The sequence below is a fragment of the Podarcis melisellensis genome (assembly GCF_964234715.1).
Source record: "Podarcis melisellensis genome assembly, chromosome: W".
NCBI lineage: Eukaryota > Metazoa > Chordata > Lepidosauria > Squamata > Lacertidae > Podarcis > Podarcis melisellensis.
The window spans coordinates 5,236,586-5,256,839 of NC_138535.1; the positions used below are offsets into that span (position 1 = coordinate 5,236,586).

General features: G+C 32.5%; 1 protein-coding gene across 1 annotated transcript in view; it reads left to right on the top strand.

Annotated features, from left to right (window-relative positions):
* Positions 1-20,254, top strand: part of LOC309361257 (spectrin alpha chain, non-erythrocytic 1-like) — a 199,058-nt gene that overhangs the window by 108,336 nt on the left and 70,468 nt on the right. Inside the window, exons 29-34 of the mRNA XM_081896165.1 lie at positions 1,470-1,573; positions 3,058-3,220; positions 9,796-9,810; positions 14,076-14,207; positions 15,625-15,762; positions 16,457-16,561. Coding sequence (XP_081752291.1) covers positions 1,470-1,573; positions 3,058-3,220; positions 9,796-9,810; positions 14,076-14,207; positions 15,625-15,762; positions 16,457-16,561 — 657 coding nt within the window. The remainder of the gene's footprint in view (positions 1-1,469; positions 1,574-3,057; positions 3,221-9,795; positions 9,811-14,075; positions 14,208-15,624; positions 15,763-16,456; positions 16,562-20,254) is intronic.

Below are 20,254 nucleotides of genomic sequence, written 5' to 3' on the forward strand. Positions count from 1 at the left end.
TCTATATTTTATTTTATTTTATTTTCTATTCTATTTTCTATTCTATTCTATTCTATTCTATTTTTTTCTTTATTCTATTCTATTCTATTTTTTATTTTATTTTCTATTCTATTCTATTCTATTCTATTTTTTATTCTATTCTATTCTATTTTTTATTTTGTTTTCTATTCTATTCTATTCTATATTTTATTTTATTCTATTCTATTTTTATTTTGTTTTCTATTCTATTCTATTCTATTTTTTATTTTATTTTGTTTTCTATTCTATTCTATTTTTTATTTATTCTATTCTATATTTTATTTTATTTTATTTTCTATTTTATTTTATTCTATTCTATTTTTTCTTTTATTTTATTTTCTATTCTATTCTATTTTTTATTTATTCTATTCTATTCTATATTTTATTCTATTTTATTTTTTATTTATTCTATTCTATTCTATTTTTTCTTTATTCTATTCTATTCTATTTTTAGATTTTATTTTATTTTATTTTATTCTAATCAATTTTATTTTATTCTATATCTTATTTTTTATTTTATTCTATTTTTTCATTTTATATTTCATTTCATTCTATTCTATTCTATTCTTTTATTCTATTTTATTTTATTTTATTTTTTATTCTATTCTATTTTTTATACTATTCTATTCTATTTTTTATTTTATTTTCTATTCTATTCTATTTTTTCTTTATTCTATTCTATTCTATTTTTTATTTTATTTTGTTTTCTATTCTATTCTGTTCTATTTTTTATTCTATTCTATTCTATTTTTTATTTTATTTTCTATTTTATTCTATTCTATTTTTTATTTTATTTTCTATTTTATTCTATTCTATTTTTTCTTTAATTCTATTCTATTTTTAGATTTTATTTTATTTTATTCTAATCAATTCTATTCTATTCTATTTCTTTTTTTTTATTCTATTTTTTCATTTTATATTTCATTTCATTCTATTCTATTCTATTCTATTCTTTTATTTTATTTTATTTTATTTTTTATTCTATTCTATTCTATTTTTTATTTTTTTTTACTATTCTATTCTATTTATTATTTTATGTCTTTATTCTATTTTATTCTATTATGTTTTTAAATTTAATTTAATTTTATTATTTTATTTTATTTTTTATTCTATTCTATTCTAGTCTAGTCTATTTTTTATTTTATTTATTTTATTTTATTACTCTATTCTATTCTTTTATTTTATTTTATTTTATTTTATTGGACTTGTTTCTGGTCTGCTCCCGAGCTTTTTGTTTTATTTTATTTTATTATTCTGTTCTATTCTATTCTATTTATTGGACTCGTTTCTGGTCCACTCGCGGGAAATTTAGTTTAATTTAGTTTAATTCAATTAATTTAACTTAATCGCCCCGAATTTCCCTTTCTTCCGGGTGATTTAATCTGAATTTTAATTTTAATTTCCTCTTAATCTGAATTTTTCTTTCTCTCTTTCTTCCTTTTTCCGTCCAGGAGGAAAAAATTGCGGCTCTGCAATCCTTCGCCGAACAGCTGATTTCGGCCGATCACTACGCCAAAGGAGTCGTCGCCAATCGCCGTAACGAAGTTTTGGACAGGTCAGTGGAAAAAATTGATTTTTGTCTCTGGGTTGGAATGCTTGCAAGAGATCTGGGCGAAGGCTTTCAGGGTGCCCTAAATGGAATTTTATTTCTTTTAAGTTTCAATTAAAGAATAGTAAATGATTATGATGAATATTTTCCTTTGTTAATTAATTTATCATCATAAATTCATAGAAGAATAGAAAAATAAATGATTATCAATATTTTTCTATATGAATTTATAATCATAAATTAAATTAATCCTTAATTTATAATCATAAATGAATTGAAGAATAGGAGAGTGCCCTAAATGGAATTTTAAGTTTCAATTAAAGAATAGTAAATGAATATTCTGAATATTTTTCTTTATTAATTAATTTATCATCATAAATTCATAGAAGAATAGAAAAATAAATGATTATCAATATTTTTCCATATTAATTTATAATCATAATGTATAAATTATAATCATAAAATATAAAATATTTATAAAAATATAATCATAAATTAATAGAAGAATAGGATAGAAAAGAATAATAATCATAAAAAAACGATTATCAATCTTTTTATATATTTATTAATTTGTAATCATGAACAAATAAATAATATAGAATATTTTGTAATTTATACCCCACCCAACTGGCTGGGCTTTCCCAGCAACTGTGAGGTGCTCCCTACAGAATATTAATAATAATAGTAGTAAAAGTAATAGAATAATAATAATAATAATAATAATAATAATAATAATAATAATACTAACAACTGAACATTAATAGTAGTTAATAATAACGGGCTTCCGTTCCCATGATAATTTGCCTTATTATTTTTATTATAATAAAAATACAATATTATTATCTGAGTAGTAATATTATTATATTTATTATATATTCTTATTATGTTTTAGTAGTATTAATACTAATAATAATAATGTTATTACTGTTATTATTGTATTTATATTACTATTATTATTATTGTTATTCTTGTTATATTTAATATAATAAAAATACATTATTAGTAGCAGTAGTAATATTATTCTATTTATTATATATTCTTATATTATTATTATTATTATTATTATTATTATTATTATTAATTATTCTTCCCGCCCCCCGGGTGTCACCGCCTGAAGGCCCAGGTGATCGAGAAGCTGGGCTTAATAATAATAATAATAATAATAATAATAATAATAATAATAATAATAATAGTTATTATTCTTCCCGTCCCCAGGTTAATCATCTCATAATCCAACAATAACCTCACATAACGGCCTAATAACCCTCTAATAATCCCTCCTTATTGGATCCTGTGATCACCTGGATGTCGGTGGGATCTTTGTGGACTTAAAACAACATAACTTTAACCCTAGAATATTAGATACATTATTATTAATTATTATTAGCACTGGGCATAGCTTTTCTCGAAGGCTAAGATATATTTCATACTATTATTCTAATTATTATTATTATTATCATTATTATTAATTTATTATTCCTGCCCCCCAGGTGGCGCCGCCTGAAAGCCCAGATGATCGAGAAGCGCTCCAAGCTGGGCGAATCCCAGACCCTCCAGCAGTTCAGCCGCGACGTCGACGAGATCGAGGCCTGGATCAGCGAGAAGCTGCAGACGGCCAGCGACGAGTCCTACAAGGACCCCACCAACATCCAGGTGATCACAGGATCCAATAAGGGGGGGTTATTAGAGGGTTATTAGGATCCAATAGGAACAGGATCCAATAAGGAGGGATTATTAGGCCGTTATGTGAGGTTATGTTGGATTATTAGATGATTATTAGGATTATTAGATGATTATTAGGATGATTAGAATCCTGCAAGGATCCCACCGACACCCAGGTGATCACATGGAGAACAGGATCCAGTAAGGAGGGATTATTAGAGGGTTATTAGGCCGTTATGTGAGGTTATTCTTAGATTATTAGATGATTATTAGATGATTATTAGGATCGTTATTAGGATTATTAGATGATTATTAGGATGATTAGAATCCTGCAAGGATCCCACCAACATCCAGGTGATCACATGGAAAATAGGATCCAATAAGGAGGGATTATTAGAGGGTTATTAGGCCGTTATGTGAGGTTATTGTTGGATTATTAGATGATTATTAGATGATTATTAGGAGGATTAGAATCCTACAAGGATCCCACCAACATCCAGGTGATCACAGGATCCAATAAGGAGGGATTATTGGAGGGTTATTAGGATCCAATAGGAACAGGATCCAATAAGGAGGGATTATTGGAGGGTTATTAGGATCCAATAGGAACGGGATCCAATAAGGAGGGATTATTGGAGGGTTATTAGGATCCAATAGGAACGGGATCCAATAAGGAGGGATTATTGGAGGGTTATTAGGATCCAATAGGAACGGGATCCAATAAGGAGGGATTATTGGAGGGTTATTAGGATCCAATAGGAACGGGATCCAATAAGGAGGGATTATTGGAGAGTTATTAGGATCCAATAGGAACAGGATCCAATAAGGAGGGATTATTGGAGGGTTATTAGGATCCAATAGGAACAGGATCCAATAAGGAGGCATTATTGGAGGGTTATTAGGATCCAATAGGAACGGGATCCAATAAGGAGGGATTATTGGAGGGTTATTAGGATCCAATAGGAACGGGATCCAATAAGGGGGGGTTATTAGAGGGTTATTAGGATCCAATAGGAACAGGATCCAATAAGGAGGGATTATTGGAGGGTTATTAGGATCCAATAGGAACAGGATCCAATAAGGAGGGATTATTGGAGGGTTATTAGGATCCAATAGGAACAGGATCCAATAAGGAGGGATTATTGGAGGGTTATTAGGATCCAATAGGAACAGGATCCAATAAGGAGGGATTATTGGAGGGTTATTAGGATCCAATAGGAACAGGATCCAATAAGGAGGGATTATTGGAGGGTTATTAGGATCCAGTAGGAACAGGATCCAATAAGGAGGGATTATTGGAGGGTTATTAGGATCCAGTAGGAACAGGATCCAATAAGGAGGGATTATTGGAGGGTTATTAGGATCCAGTAGGAACAGGATCCAATAAGGAGGGATTATTGGAGGGTTATTAGGATCCAATAGGAACAGGATCCAATAAGGAGGGATTATTGGAGGGTTATTAGGATCCAATAGGAACAGGATCCAATAAGGAGGGATTATTGGAGGGTTATTAGGATCCAATAGGAACAGGATCCAATAAGGAGGGATTATTGGAGGGTTATTAGGATCCAATAGGAACAGGATCCAATAAGGAGGGATTATTGGAGGGTTATTAGGATCCAATAGGAACAGGATCCAATAAGGAGGGATTATTGGAGGGTTATTAGGATCCAATAGGAACAGGATCCAATAAGGAGGGATTATTGGAGGGTTATTAGGATCCAATAGGAACAGGATCCAATAAGGAGGGATTATTGGAGGGTTATTAGGATCCAATAGGAACAGGATCCAATAAGGAGGGATTATTGGAGGGTTATTAGGATCCAATAGGAACAGGATCCAATAAGGAGGGATTATTGGAGGGTTATTAGGATCCAATAGGAACAGGATCCAATAAGGAGGGATTATTGGAGGGTTATTAGGATCCAATAGGAACAGGATCCAATAAGGAGGGATTATTGGAGGGTTATTAGGATCCAATAGGAACAGGATCCAATAAGGAGGGATTATTGGAGGGTTATTAGGATCCAATAGGAACAGGATCCAATAAGGAGGGATTATTGGAGGGTTATTAGGATCCAATAGGAACAGGATCCAATAAGGAGGGATTATTGGAGGGTTATTAGGATCCAATAGGAACAGGATCCAATAAGGAGGGATTATTGGAGGGTTATTAGGATCCAATAGGAACAGGATCCAATAAGGAGGGATTATTGGAGGGTTATTAGGATCCAATAGGAACGGGATCCAATAAGGAGGGATTATTAGAGGGTTATTAGGATCCAATAGGAACGGGATCCAATAAGGAGGGATTATTGGAGGGTTATTAGGATCCAATAGGAACGGGATCCAATAAGGAGGGATTATTGGAGGGTTATTAGGATCCAGTAGGAACGGGATCCAATAAGGAGGGATTATTGGAGGGTTATTAGGATCCAGTAGGAACGGGATCCAATAAGGAGGGATTATTGGAGGGTTATTAGGATCCAATAGGAACGGGATCCAATAAGGAGGGATTATTGGAGGGTTATTAGGATCCAATAGGAACAGGATCCAATAAGGAGGGATTATTGGAGGGTTATTAGGATCCAATAGGAACAGGATCCAATAAGGAGGGATTATTGGAGGGTTATTAGGATCCAATAGGAACAGGATCCAATAAGGAGGGATTATTGGAGGGTTATTAGGATCCAATAGGAACAGGATCCAATAAGGAGGGATTATTGGAGGGTTATTAGGATCCAATAGGAACAGGATCCAATAAGGAGGGATTATTGGAGGGTTATTAGGATCCAATAGGAACAGGATCCAATAAGGAGGGATTATTGGAGGGTTATTAGGATCCAATAGGAACAGGATCCAATAAGGAGGGATTATTGGAGGGTTATTAGGATCCAATAGGAACAGGATCCAATAAGGAGGGATTATTGGAGGGTTATTAGGATCCAATAGGAACCGGATCCAATAAGGAGGGATTATTAGAGGTTTATTAGGCCGTTATGTGAGGTTATTGTTGGATTATTAGATGATTATTAGATGATTATTAGGAGGATTAAAATCCTACAAGGATCCCACCAACATCCAGGTGATCACAGGATCCAATAATTAGGGATTATTAGAGGGTTATTAGACCATTAATAGGATGATGAGATGGTTGTATGTGAGGTTATTGTTAGATTATTAGAGGATTATTAGATGACTATTAGATGATTATTAGGAGGATTAGAATCCTACAAGGACCCCACCAACATCCAGGTGATCACATGGAGAACAGGATCCAATAAGGAGGGATTATTAGAGGGTTATTAGGCTGTTATGTGAGGTTATTCTTAGATTATTAGATAATTATTAGATGATCCAGGTGAGAGATTCTAAGAAGGAGGGATTATTAGAGGATTATTAGATGATTATTAGAGGATTATTAGGATGATTAGATTGTTATAGGTTAGGTTATTGTTAGATTATTAGATGATTATTAGGATTATTAGATGAATATCAGGATGATTAGATGGTTGTATGTTGGAATATTGTTAGATTATTAGGGGATTATTAGAGGATTATTAAAATGATGAGAATCCTACAAGGATCCGACCATCCAGGTGATCACATGGAGAACAGGATCCAATAAGGAGGGATTATTAGAGGGTTATTAGGCGGTTATGTTAGGTTATTGTTAGATTATTAGATGATTATTAGGATTATTAGGGGATTATTAGGATGAATAGAATCCTACAAGGATCCCACCAACATCCAGGTGAGGGATCCTGAGAAGGAGGGATTATTAGATCATTATTAGACCAATATTAGGATGATTAGATGCTTGTATGTTGGAATATTGTTAGATTATTAGAGGATTATTAGGATGATGAATAAAACAAGGATCCCAGCAACATCCAGGTGTGGGATCCTAAGAATGAGGGATTATTAGATCATTATTAGACCAATATTAGGATGATTAGATAGTTGTATGTTAGAATATTGTTAGATTATTAGAGGATTATTAGGGGATTATTAGAGGATTATTAGAGGATTATTAGGGGATTATTAGGATGATGAGAATCCTACAAGGATCCCACCAACATCCAGGTGAGGGATCCTGAGAAGGAGGGATTATTAGATCATTATTAGACGAATATTAGGATGATTAGATGCTTGTATGTTGGATTATTGTTAGATTATTAGAGGATTATTAGAGGATTATTAGGATGATGAGAATCCTACAAGGATCCGACCAACATCCAGGTGGGAGATCCTAATAATCAAATAATAATAATAATGTTAATGTGAAGACCGGATATCCCTGGACCAGATCCTTTTGGACCAGATCCCACTGGACCAGATTCCCCTGGACTGGATTCTTCCAGACCGCATCCCCGGGACCGGATCCTTCGGGATCAGATCCCCGGGACCACAATCCCCGGGACCGAATCCTTCGGGACCAGATCCCTCTGGACCAGAATCCCCAGTACTGGATCCCCAGGACCAGATGCCACGGAACTGGATCCCTCAGGACCCGATCTCCCTGCTCTCTCCTCCCTTGTGTGACCCACACGGATTGGCCCAGAGGGCAGAGAACCAGCTGCCGTGGGGAGATCTGCCGGCCGATCCGCCGGGATCCACCAGGCAGCCTGATCCCAACTCCCCTAAGGGAATTCCCCGGGATCCATCTCCTGCTGCATCCCTCCCCCGCCGCATCCCTCTCCTGCCAGATCCCTTCCCGCCGGATCCTTCTCCCGCCAGATCCCTCTCTGCTCCCGGCCAACCAGAAAGCAGCCTCCGTTTTTCTCCCCATTCCACCAGATCCCTTTCCAGCCAGATCCCTTTCCCACCGCATCACTCTCCCCCGCCGAATCCCTTCCTCCTCCCGGCCAACCAGAAAGTGGGCTCCGTTTCTCCCCGTTCCCACCGGATCCCTTTCCTGCTGCATCACTCCCCGGATCCTACCGGATCCCTCTCCCACCAGATCCCTTCCCCACCGGATCCCTCTCCTGCCGGATCCCTCTCCGCTTCCGGCCAACCAGAAAACGTGCTCCGTTTCTCCCCGTTGCCACTGGTTCCCTCTCCCGCCAGATCCCTCTCCTGCCAGATCCCTTTCCTGCCGCACCACTCTCCCCCGGATCCCTCTCCGCTCCCAGCCAACCAGAAAGCGGGCTGTGCTTCTCCCCGTTCCCACCGGATCCCTTTCCCGCCAGATCCCTTTCCTGCCAGATCACTCCCCGGATCCCTCCCCGCTCCCAGCCAACCAGAAAGCGGGCTCCGTTCCTCCCCGTCCCAGCAGATCCCTTTCCCGCCAGATCCCTCTCCTGCTGGATCCCTCCCCGCTCCTGGCCGACCAGAAAGCGGGCTCCGTTCCTCCCCATCCCACCAGATCCCTTTCCCGCCAGATCCCTCTCCTGCCAGATCCCTTCCCTGCCGCATCACTCTCCCCGGATCCCTCTCCGCTCCCGGCCAACCAGAAAACGCGCTCCGTTTCTCCCCGTTGCCACTGGTTCCCTCTCCCGCCAGATCCCTCTCCTGCCAGATCCCTTATCTGCCACATCACTCTACCCCCGGATCCCTCTCCGCTCCCAGCCAACCAGAAAGCGGGCTCTGTTTCTCCCCGTTCCCACCGGATCCCTTTCCCACCAGATCCCTTTCCTGCCGGATCCCTCCCCGGATCCCTCCCCGCTCCCAGCCAACCAGAAAGCGGGCTCCATTTCTCCCCATTCCAGCAGATCCCTTTCCCGCCAGATCCCTCTCCTGCTGGATCCCTTCCCGCTCCCGGCCAACCAGAAAGCAGGCTCCATTTCTCCCCATTCCAGCAGATCCCTCTCCCACCAGATCCCTCTCCTGCTGGATCCCTTCCCGCTCCCGGCCGACCAGAAAGCGGGCTCCGTTCCTCCCCATTCCACCAGATCCCTTTCCTGCCACATCACTCTCCTGCCAGATCCCTCCCCCGCCGGATCCCTCTCCCACCGGATCCCTCTCCGCTTCCGGCCAACCAGAAAACGCACTCCGTTTCTCCCCGTTGCCACTGGTTCCCTCTCCCGCCGGATCCCTCTCCTGCCAGATCCCTTCCCTGCCGCATCACTCTCCCCCGGATCCCTCCCCGCTCCCGGCCAACCAGAAAGCGGGCTCCGTTCCTCCCCATCCCAGCAGATCCCTTTCCCGCCAGATCCCTCTCCTGCCGGATCCCTCCCCGCTCCCGGCCAACCAGAAAGCGGGCTCCGTTCCTCCCCATCCCAGCAGATCCCTTTCCCGCCAGATCCCTCTCCTGCCGGATCCCTCCCCGCTCCCGGCCGACCAGAAAGCGGCCTCCGTTCCTCCCCATCCCACCAGATCCCTTTCCTGCCGCATCACTCTCCTGCCAGATCCCTCTCCTGTCAGATCCCTCTCCTGCCGGATCCCCCCACCAGATCCTTCTCCCGCCAGATCCCTCCCCCGCCGGATCCCTCCCCGCTCCCGGCCAACCGGGAAAGCGGCCTCCGTTTTTCTCTCCCCCGCCCACCGGGTTGACAGGCACCGGATCCCGAGCACCGGATCCTGATCTCTCTCTCTTCTTTTCTTCTTTCCCTCTCTCTTTCCAGCTTTCCAAACTCCTGGTAAGTCTCTCTGTTATTTGTGGGTCTGAAGTCGGCTTTGTGCCTTTTCTTCTTCTTCTTTTCTTCTTTTCTTCTTCTTCTTTTCTTCTTCTTTTCTTCTTCTGATTTCTTCTTATTTTCTTCTTCTTATTTTATTCTTATTTATTCTTTTATTCTTCTTCTTATTTATTCTTTTATTCTTCTGATTTTATTCTGATTTATTCTTTTATTATTCTGATTTTATTCTGATTTGTTCTTTTCTTCTTCTGATTTTATTCTTTTCTTCTTTTCTTCTTCTGATTTTATTCTGATTTATTCTTTTATTCTTCTTCTTATTTATTCTTTTATTCTTCTGATTTTATTCTGATTTATTCTTTTATTATTCTGATTTTATTCTGATTTGTTCTTTTCTTCTTCTGATTTTATTCTTTTCTTCTTTTCTTCTTCTGATTTTATTCTGATTTATTCTTTTATTCTTCTTCTTATTTCTTCTTTTCTTCTTCTTTTATTCTTCTTTATTCTTTTATTCTTCTTTTATTCTGATTTATTCTTCTTCTTCTTTATTCTTTTCTTCTTCTGATTTTATTCTGATTTGTTCTTTTCTTCTTCTTCTGATTTTATCCTTTTATTCTTCTTTTCTTCTTCTTTTCTTCTGATTTATTCTTTTCTTCTTCTGATTTTATTCTGATTTATTCTTTTCTTTTTCTGATTTTCTTATTTATTCTTTTATTCTTCTTATTTTATTCTTTTCTTCTTCTTTTATTCTTATTTATTCTTTTCTTCTGATTTTATTCTTTTCTTCTTCTTTTCTTCTTCTTATTTTATTCTTATTTATTCTTTTATTCTTCTTCTTATTTATTCTTTTATTCTTCTTATTTTCTTCTTTTCTTCTTATTTTATTCTTATTTATTCTTTTATTTTTTTCTTTTATTCTTCTTTATTCTTTTCTTCTTCTTTTATTCTGATTTATTCTTTTCTTCTTCTTTTCTTCTGATTTTATTCTTTTCTTCTTCTTTTCTTCTTCTTATTTTATTCTTATTTATTCTTTTATTCTTCTTCTTATTTATTCTTTTATTCTTCTTATTTTATTCTTTTCTTCTTATTTTATTCTTATTTATTCTTTTCTTCTTCTTCTTCTTTATTCTTTTATTCTTCTTATTTTATTCTTATTTATTCTTATTCTTTTTAGAATTTATTCTTTTCTTCTTCTTATTTATTCTTCTCTTCTTATTCTTATTTATTCTTTTCTTCTTCCTAATATTTTATTTTCTTCTTTTTCTTATTTTATTCGTAATTCTTTTCTTCTTATTCTTATTTTATTCTTATTCTTTTCTTATTCTTACTCTTTTTATTCTTATTTATTCTTTTCTTCTTATTCTTACTCTTTTTATTCTTATTTATTCTGACTCTGATTTATTCTTTACTCTTTTCTTTTTCTTTTAATCTTATTCTTATTCTTTTCTTTTATTCTTCAATTCTTATATATTATTTTATTCTTCTTCTTCTTTCCGATTCTTTCATTCTTCTTATTTATTCTTCCATTCTTACTCCTATTTCTGATTCTTTGATTCTGATTTATTTATCCTTTTATTTTTATTCTTTCCGATTCTTTTATTCTGATTTATCATTTATTCTTTTATTCTTCTTCTTATTATTATTTTATTCTTATTTATTCTTTTCTTCTTATTCTTATTTATTCTTATTCTTTTCTTCTTCTTCTTCTTCTTTTTATTCTTATTTGTTCTTCTTATTCTTACTCTTTTTATTCTGATTTATTCTGATTTATTCTTTATTTTTTATTACTCTTTTAATCTTATTCTTCTTATTTATTATTTATTCTTATTTATTTCTTATTATTTATTATTTATTCTTAGTATTTTCTTTTATTCTTCGATTCTTATATATTATTTTATTCTTCTTCTTCTTTCCGATTCTTTCATTCTTCTTATTTATTCTTCCATTCTTACTCCTATTTCTGATTCTTTGATTCTGATTTATCCTTTTATTTTTATTCTTTCCGATTCTTTGATTCTGATTTATCATTTATTCTTATTCTTATTTTATTATTATTTCTTCTTTTCTTCTTCTTCTTCTTCTTCTTATTTATTCTTATTATTGATTCTGATTCTGATTTCTTCTTTATTCTTATTCTTCTTTTAATTTTATTCTTCTTATTTATTCTTTATTCTTATTTTTTTTTTCTTTGATTCTTCTATATTATTTTATTCTTATTATTGTTTCTGATTCTTTTATTCTTATTTATCATTTCTTCTTTTCTTCTTATTCTTATTTTATTCTTATTTTTATTTCTTCTTTTCTTCTTCTTCTTCTTTTCTTCTTATTTATTATTTTATTCTTCTTTTTATTTCTTCTTTTCTTCTTCTTATTTTCTTCTTATTTATTATTTTCTTCTTATTTTTATTTCTTCTTTTCTTCTTCTTCTTATTTTCTTCTTATTTATTCTTTTATTCTTATTTTTATTTCTTCTTTTCTTCTTATTCTTATTTTCTTCTTATTTATTATTTTCTTCTTATTTTTATTTCTTCTTTTCTTCTTATTCTTATTTTCTTATTTATTATTTTCTTCTTATTTTTATTTCTTCTTTTCTTCTTCTTATTTTCTTCTTATTTATTATTTTATTCTTATTTTTATTTCTTCTTTTCTTCTTCTTCTTCTTTTCTTATTTATTATTTTCTTCTTATTTTTATTTCTTCTTTTCTTCTTCTTCTTCTTATTTATTATTTTCTTCTTATTTTTATTTATTCCTTCTTATTCTTTTTATTCTGATTTATTCCGATTCTGATTTATTCTTTATTCTGTTATTCTTCTTTTAATCTTATTAATCTTATTATTTATTTCTTATTATTTCTTATTTCTTATTCTTTATTCTTATTTTCTTTTATTCTTCGATTCTTATATATTATTTTATTCTTCTTCTTCTTATTTCCGACTCTTTTATTCTTCTTATTTATTCTTCCATTCTTACTCCTATTTCTGATTCTTTGATTCTGATTTATCCTTTTATTTTTATTCTTTCCGATTCTTTTATTCTGATTTATCATTTCTTATTTTATTCCTTTTCTTATTATTACCGATTATTTTATTCTTCTTTCTTATTTTATTTGTATTCTGGTTACCGATTCTTTCATTCTGATTTCTTCTTTGCTATTTTATTCTGATTATGTCCAATTCCTTTATTCTAATTTATTTAGTCTTTTATTCTTATTATTCCTTATTATTTTATTCTCCTTTATTCTGTATTCCTCTTTATCACTTATTATTTTCTTATTATTATTATTTCCAATCTTTTATTCTTATTTCTCCTTTATTATTTTACTATTATTTTTATTATTTCCAATTCTTTTTCTTATTCTTTTCCCCCATTCGCTCGCTCGTCCGTCTCTCTCGTTTTTTCGTTTCTCCCTCCGCTCGTTGAGTGACATCATCGCCGTCCGTCTTTCGTTTTTAATTGTTTCGTTTTTAATTGATATTTATAGATCAGAGATCTATAAAGACGTTAACCTGTTTGTCTATTTATTGACCGGTTCCTTCATTAAGTCATTTCCTTTTCGACTTGTTTATTTATTAACCTGCTTCTTTATAAACCTGTTTTATTAACCTTTTATTCATTTAATAAATTAAATAAATAAATAATAAATTAAATTTATTTAATAAATTAAATAAATAAAAAAAGGTTTATTAACCTTTTATTTCTTTTTATTAATCTATTAACCTACTTGTTTATTAACCATGTTTTTATTAATTAATCTGTTAACCTACTTACTTATTAACCTACTTATTGATTAACCTTATTTATTAACTTATCTGTTAACCTGTTTTTATTAATTATTTATTAATAATAAATATTTTTTATTTTATTAACTTCTTCATTAACCTGTTTTTATTCATTAATCTGTTAACCTACCTATTTGCTAACCTGTTTATGAACCTATGTGGGTTTATTAAGCTTTTATTTCTTTATCAACCTGTTTTTATTCATTAATCTATTAAGCTACTTATTGGTTAACCTGTGTATTATTTATCAATTTATTTATTTACTATTTATTTATTTATTTATTGACCCATTTATTATATATTACATTACATTATATTACATTACATTATTATATAATAATGTAATGTAATGTAATATAATGTAATATATAATAAATGGGTCAATAAATAAAAAGTAAATAAAAAATATTATTTAAAAAAATAAATAATACTATATTATTATTCTTAATAATAATATTTTGCCCCATGCGCCATTTTTTTCCTATTTCCAGAGCAAGCACCAGAAACACCAGGCCTTTGAGGCGGAGCTACAGGCCAACGCCGACCGGATCCGGAGCGTCATCGACGTCGGCAACTCCCTCATTGAGCGCGGGGCCTGCGCCGGGAGCGAGGACGCCGTCAAGGTGGGTGGGTTTGCGCGGTAAAGCCTGCCGTGTGACCTGTCATATGAAAGCCCTCGTCATTCCGAAGAGATTGGTGCTTCCTGATTGGACGTAGCTGCTTCCTGGGCGGAGCTTTGGAGGTTTTCGTGTAGCCAGGCCTGTCTGCTCCTGCAATTTCCTTCTCCTAGGTTTCCCCAATTTCCTAAAGCCTGTCATGTGACCTGTCATATAAAAGCCCAAGTCATTCTGAAACTTTCAGCACTTCCTGTTGGGATGTATCTATTTCCTGGGTGGAGCTTTTGAGGTTGTTGTGTAGCCAATCCACTCATCCTAGATTCTGCTACTGTTTGTGAATTTCCTAAAGCGGATAAGCCGATCATGTGACCTTTCATATAAAAGCCCACGGCGTTCCAAAGAGAATGGCGTCTCCTGATTGGACGTATCTGCTTCCTGGGCGGAGCTTTAGAGGTTTTTCTGTATCTTGGCCTACTAGTGATCCTGAATTCTCTAAAGTGGACAAGCCTGTCATGTGACCTGTCATATAAAAGCCCATGTCCTTCCGAAAATATTGGTACTTCCTGTTTGGATGTATCTTCTTCCTGGGCGGAGCTCTTGAGGTTTTTGTGTAGCTCGGCTTCCTAGTGTCCTTGAATTTCCTAAAGTGGACAAGCCTGTCATGTGACCTGTCATATAAAAGCCCATGTTCTTCCGAAAATATTGGTACTTCCTATTTGGATGTATCTTCTTCCTGGGCGGAGATTTTGAGGTTTTTGTTAGCTAGGCCTGTCTGCTCCCATTCATCTTCATTCTAATTTCTACTAGTGATCCTGAATTTCCTAAAGTGGACAAGCCTGTCATGTGACCTGTCATATGAAAGCCCACATCGTGCTGAAGAGAGTGGTACTTCCTGTTTGGATGTGTCTGCTTCCTGGGCGGAGCTTTGGAGGTTTTTGTTAGCTATGCCTGTCTGCTCCTGCTGGTCCCGGGGTGGCAAATTTCCTTCTGTTAGGGTTCCTGAATTCCCAAAAGCGGACAAGCCTGTCATGTGACCTGTCATATGAAAGCCCTCGTCATTCTGAAGAGAATGGCGTCTCCTGATTGGATGTTTCTCCTTCCTGGGCGGAGCGTTCGGGGGTTTTGTATATCTGGCCACTCCAAAATTATTATTATTGAAATTTCGATGCTTCGTCACTTGTAAACCGGAGGGGATGACATTGGAAATACTTTGATTTCATTTCATTTCAGTTCAGGCTCATAGATCGTCGATAATCAATCAATGGATAAAGATTGATTGATTAATTAATTAGTTAATTAATAAATAAGGGAATTTCCCTTTTAAAAGGGGGGAAACGGCAGCTATGGGGCAGCTATGGGGCGAGAGAGATTCCCTTTCCCTCAACCAATCCCCTTCTCCTCCCTCCCTCCCTCCCTCCTCCAGGCCCGATTGGCCGCCCTGGCTGACCAATGGCAGTTCCTCGTTCAGAAGTCGGCCGAGAAGAGTCACCGTCTGAAAGAAGCCAATAAGCAGCAGAATTTCAACACCGGGATCAAAGACTTTGACTTCTGGCTTTCAGAGGTAGGTAGAATCACTATTATTAATATTATTAATTATTAATATTAATGGTGTGGGTGGGCGGAATCAAGAAATTCCATTCATACCATTCATACCATTAATACCATTATTCTTAGCATTATTAGTATTAATTGAATTTATCTCGGGCTGGGGGAGGTGGGAAGGGTGAGCAGAATCGAGTAGAGAACCATTATTAATATTCATATTAATGATTATCACTAATAAAATTGATTCTTTATTTAATATAACTTAATATTTAATAAAATATATAAATATATAATATAATAATATAATATATTATCATATATATATGGTATTTTATTATAATATAGTATAATGTATTATAATATCTAATTATATTATATTATATTAATTATATTATATTATATTATATTATTATATTATATTATATTATATTATATTATATTATATTATTTATCTCGGGGTGGGAGAAAATGGGGAGAATCGAGTAGATAACCATTATTATTATTATTATTATTATTGGAATTTTTCTCTGGCTGGGGAATACGGGTGTGTGTGAGAAGAATAAATTATTATTAGTAGTATTATTATTAATAATTGAATTTATCTCAGGCTGGGGGAAATGGGTGCGTGGGCAGAATCAAGTAAATAACTTTTTTTATTATTATTATTATTATTATTATTATTATTATTATTCTAATTATTATTCCCCCAGGTGGAAGCGCTGCTCGCCTCTGAGGATTATGGGAAAGACCTGGCGTCCGTTAATAACCTTCTGAAGAAACACCAGCTGCTGGAAGCCGATATTTCGGCCCATGAGGTACATTATTATTATTATTATTATTATTATTATTATTATTATTATTATTATTATTAGCGCTGGGCATCCAGATCTTTCTGGGCGGAATCTTAGGTGCCATTTGTTCCGAAACGGAATAGAAATAATAATATTCCATAGGAAATAACTTCTTCCAAGAAACGTTAGGTGCAAAATTTCCAGAAACGGAATCAAAATCTTAATTTTAAAATAGTGCTAAATTTCCAGAAAGAGAAATCTTATTTTATAATCAGAAACGGAATTAAAATCTTAATTTTAAAATAGTGCTAAATTAAAATAGTGCAAAATCTTAATTTTTAAATAGTGCTAAATTTCCGGAAACAGAAATCTTATTTTAAAATCAGAAATGGAATCAAAATCTTAATTTTAAAATAGTGCCAAATTTCCGGAAACAGAAATCTAATTTTAAAATTAGAAACGGAATCAAAATCTTAATTTTAAAATGGTGCCAAATTTCCAGAAACAGAAATCTTATTTTAAAATTAGAAACGGAATCAAAATCTTAATTTTAAAATGGTGCCAAATTTCCAGAAAGAGAAATCTAATTTTAAAATGAGAAACGGAATCAAAATCTTAATTTTAAAATAGTGCTAAATTAAAATAGTGCAAAATCTTAATTTTAAAATAGTGCCAAATTTCCGGAAACAGAAATATTATTTTAAAATGAGAAACGGAATCAAAATCTTAATTTTAAAATAGTGCCAAATTTCCGGAAACAGAAATCTAATTTTAAAATTAGAAACGGAATCAAAATCTTAATTTTAAAATGGTGCCAAATTTCCAGAAACAGAAATCTAATTTTAAAATTAGAAACGGAATCAAAATCTTAATTTTAAAATAGTGCTAAATTTCCAGAAACAGAAATCTTATTTTATAATTAGAAACGGAATCAAAATCTTAATTTTAAAATAGTGCCAAACTTCCAGAAACAGAAATCTAATTTTAAAATGAGAAACGGAATCAAAATCTTAATTTTAAAATAGTGCAGCATTTTCAGAAACAGAAATATTATTTTAAAATCAGAAACGCAATCAAAATCTTAATTTTAAAATAGTGCCAAATTTCCAGAAAGAGAAATCTTATTTTAAAATGAGAAACGGAATCAAAATCTTAATTTTAAAATAGTGCTAAATTAAAATAGTGCAAAATCTTAATTTTAAAATAGTGCCAAATTTCCAGAAACAGAAATCTAATTTTAAAATTAGAAACGGAATCAAAATCTTAATTTTAAAATAGTGCTAAATTAAAATAGTGCAAAATCTTAATTTTAAAATAGTGCCAAATTTCCAGAAACAGAAATCTTATTTTAAAATGAGAAACGGAATCAAAATCTTAATTTTAAAATAGTGCTAAATTTCCGGAAACAGAAATCTTATTTTAAAATCAGAAACGGAATCAAAATCTTAATTTTAAAATAGTGCCAAATTTCCGGAAACAGAAATCTTATTTTAAAATCAGAAACGGAATCAAAATCTTAATTTTAAAATAGTGCCAAATTTCCGGAAACAGAAATCTTATTTTAAAATTAGAAACGGAATCAAAATCTTAATTTTAAAATGGTGCAAAATTTCCAGAAACAGAAATCTTATTTTATAATCAGAAACGGAATCAAAATCTTAATTTTAAAATGGTGCCAAATTTCCAGAAACAGAAATCTTATTTTAAAATCAGAAACGGAATCAAAATCTTAATTTTAAAATAGTGCCAAATTTCCGGAAACAGAAATCTTATTTTATAATTAGAAACGGAATCAAAATCTTAATTTTAAAATAGTGCAGCATTTTCAGAAATAGAAATCTTATTTTAAAATTAGAAACGGAATCAAAATCTTAATTTTAAAATAGTGCTAAATTAAAATAGTGCAAAATCTTAATTTTAAAATAGTGCCAAATTTCCGGAAACAGAAATCTTATTTTAAAATCAGAAACGGAATCAAAATCTTAATTTTAAAATAGTGCAGCATTTTCAGAAACAGAAATATTATTTTAAAATCAGAAACGCAATCAAAATCTTAATTTTAAAATAGTGCCAAATTTCCAGAAAGAGAAATCTTATTTTAAAATGAGAAACGGAATCAAAATCTTAATTTTAAAATAGTGCTAAATTTCCGGAAACAGAAATCTTATTTTAAATCAGAAACGGAATCAAAATCTTAATTTTAAAATAGTGCCAAATTTCCAGAAACAGAAATCTAATTTTAAAATGAGAAACGGAATCAAAATCTTAATTTTAAAATAGTGCCAAATTTCCGGAAACAGAAATCTTATTTTCTAATTAGAAACGGAATCAAAATCTTAATTTTAAAATAGTGCTAAATTTCCAGAAACAGAAATCTAATTTTAAAATTAGAAACGGAATCAAAATCTTAATTTTAAAATAGTGCTAAATTTCCGGAAACAGAAATCTTATTTTAAAATTAGAAACGGAATCAAAATCTTAATTTTAAAATGGTGCTAAATTTCCAGGAAGAGAAATCTTATTTTATAATTAGAAACGGAATCAAAATCTTAATTTTAAAATAGTGCTAAATTTCCGGAAACAGAAATCTTATTTTATAATTAGAAACGGAATCAAAATCTTAATTTTAAAATAGTGCTAAATTTCCAGAAAGAGAAATCTTATTTTAAAATTAGAAACGGAATCAAAATCTTAATTTTAAAATAGTGCTAAATTAAAATAGTGCAAAATCTTAATTTTAAAATAGTGCCAAATTTCCAGAAAGAGAAATCTAATTTTAAAATTAGAAACGGAATCAAAATCTTAATTTTAAAATAGTGCCAAATTTCCAGAAACAGAAATCTTATTTTAAAATCAGAAACGGAATCAAAATCTTAATTTTAAAATGGTGCTAAATTTCCAGAAACAGAAATCTTATTTTCTAATTAGAAACGGAATCAAAATCTTAATTTTAAAATAGTGCTAAATTTCCGGAAACAGAAATATTCATTTTAAAATTAGAAACGGAATCAAAATCTTAATTTTAAAACAGTGCTAAATTAAAATAGTGCAAAATCTTAATTTTAAAATAGTGCCAAATTTCCAGAAAGAGAAATCTAATTTTAAAATTAGAAACGGAATCAAAATCTTAATTTTAAAATAGTGCTAAATTAAAATAGTGCAAAATCTTAATTTTAAAATAGTGCCAAATTTCCAGAAAGAGAAATCTAATTTTAAAATGAGAAACGGAATCAAAATCTTAATTTTAAAATAGTGCTAAATTAAAATAGTGCAAAATCTTAATTTTAAAATAGTGCCAAATTTCCAGAAACAGAAATCTTATTTTATAATTAGAAACGGAATCAAAATCTTAATTTTAAAATAGTGCCAAATTTCCGGAAACAGAAATCTTATTTTAAAATCAGAAACGGAATCAAAATCTTAATTTTAAAATAGTGCCAAATTTCCGGAAACAGAAATCTTATTTTAAAATTAGAAACGGAATCAAAATCTTAATTTTAAAATAGTGCTAAATTAAAATAGTGCAAAATCTTAATTTTAAAATAGTGCCAAATTTCCAGAAACAGAAATCTAATTTTAAAATTAGAAACGGAATCAAAATCTTAATTTTAAAATGGTGCTAAATTTCCAGGAAGAGAAATCTTATTTTATAATTAGAAACGGAATCAAAATCTTAATTTTAAAATAGTGCTAAATTTCCGGAAACAGAAATCTTAT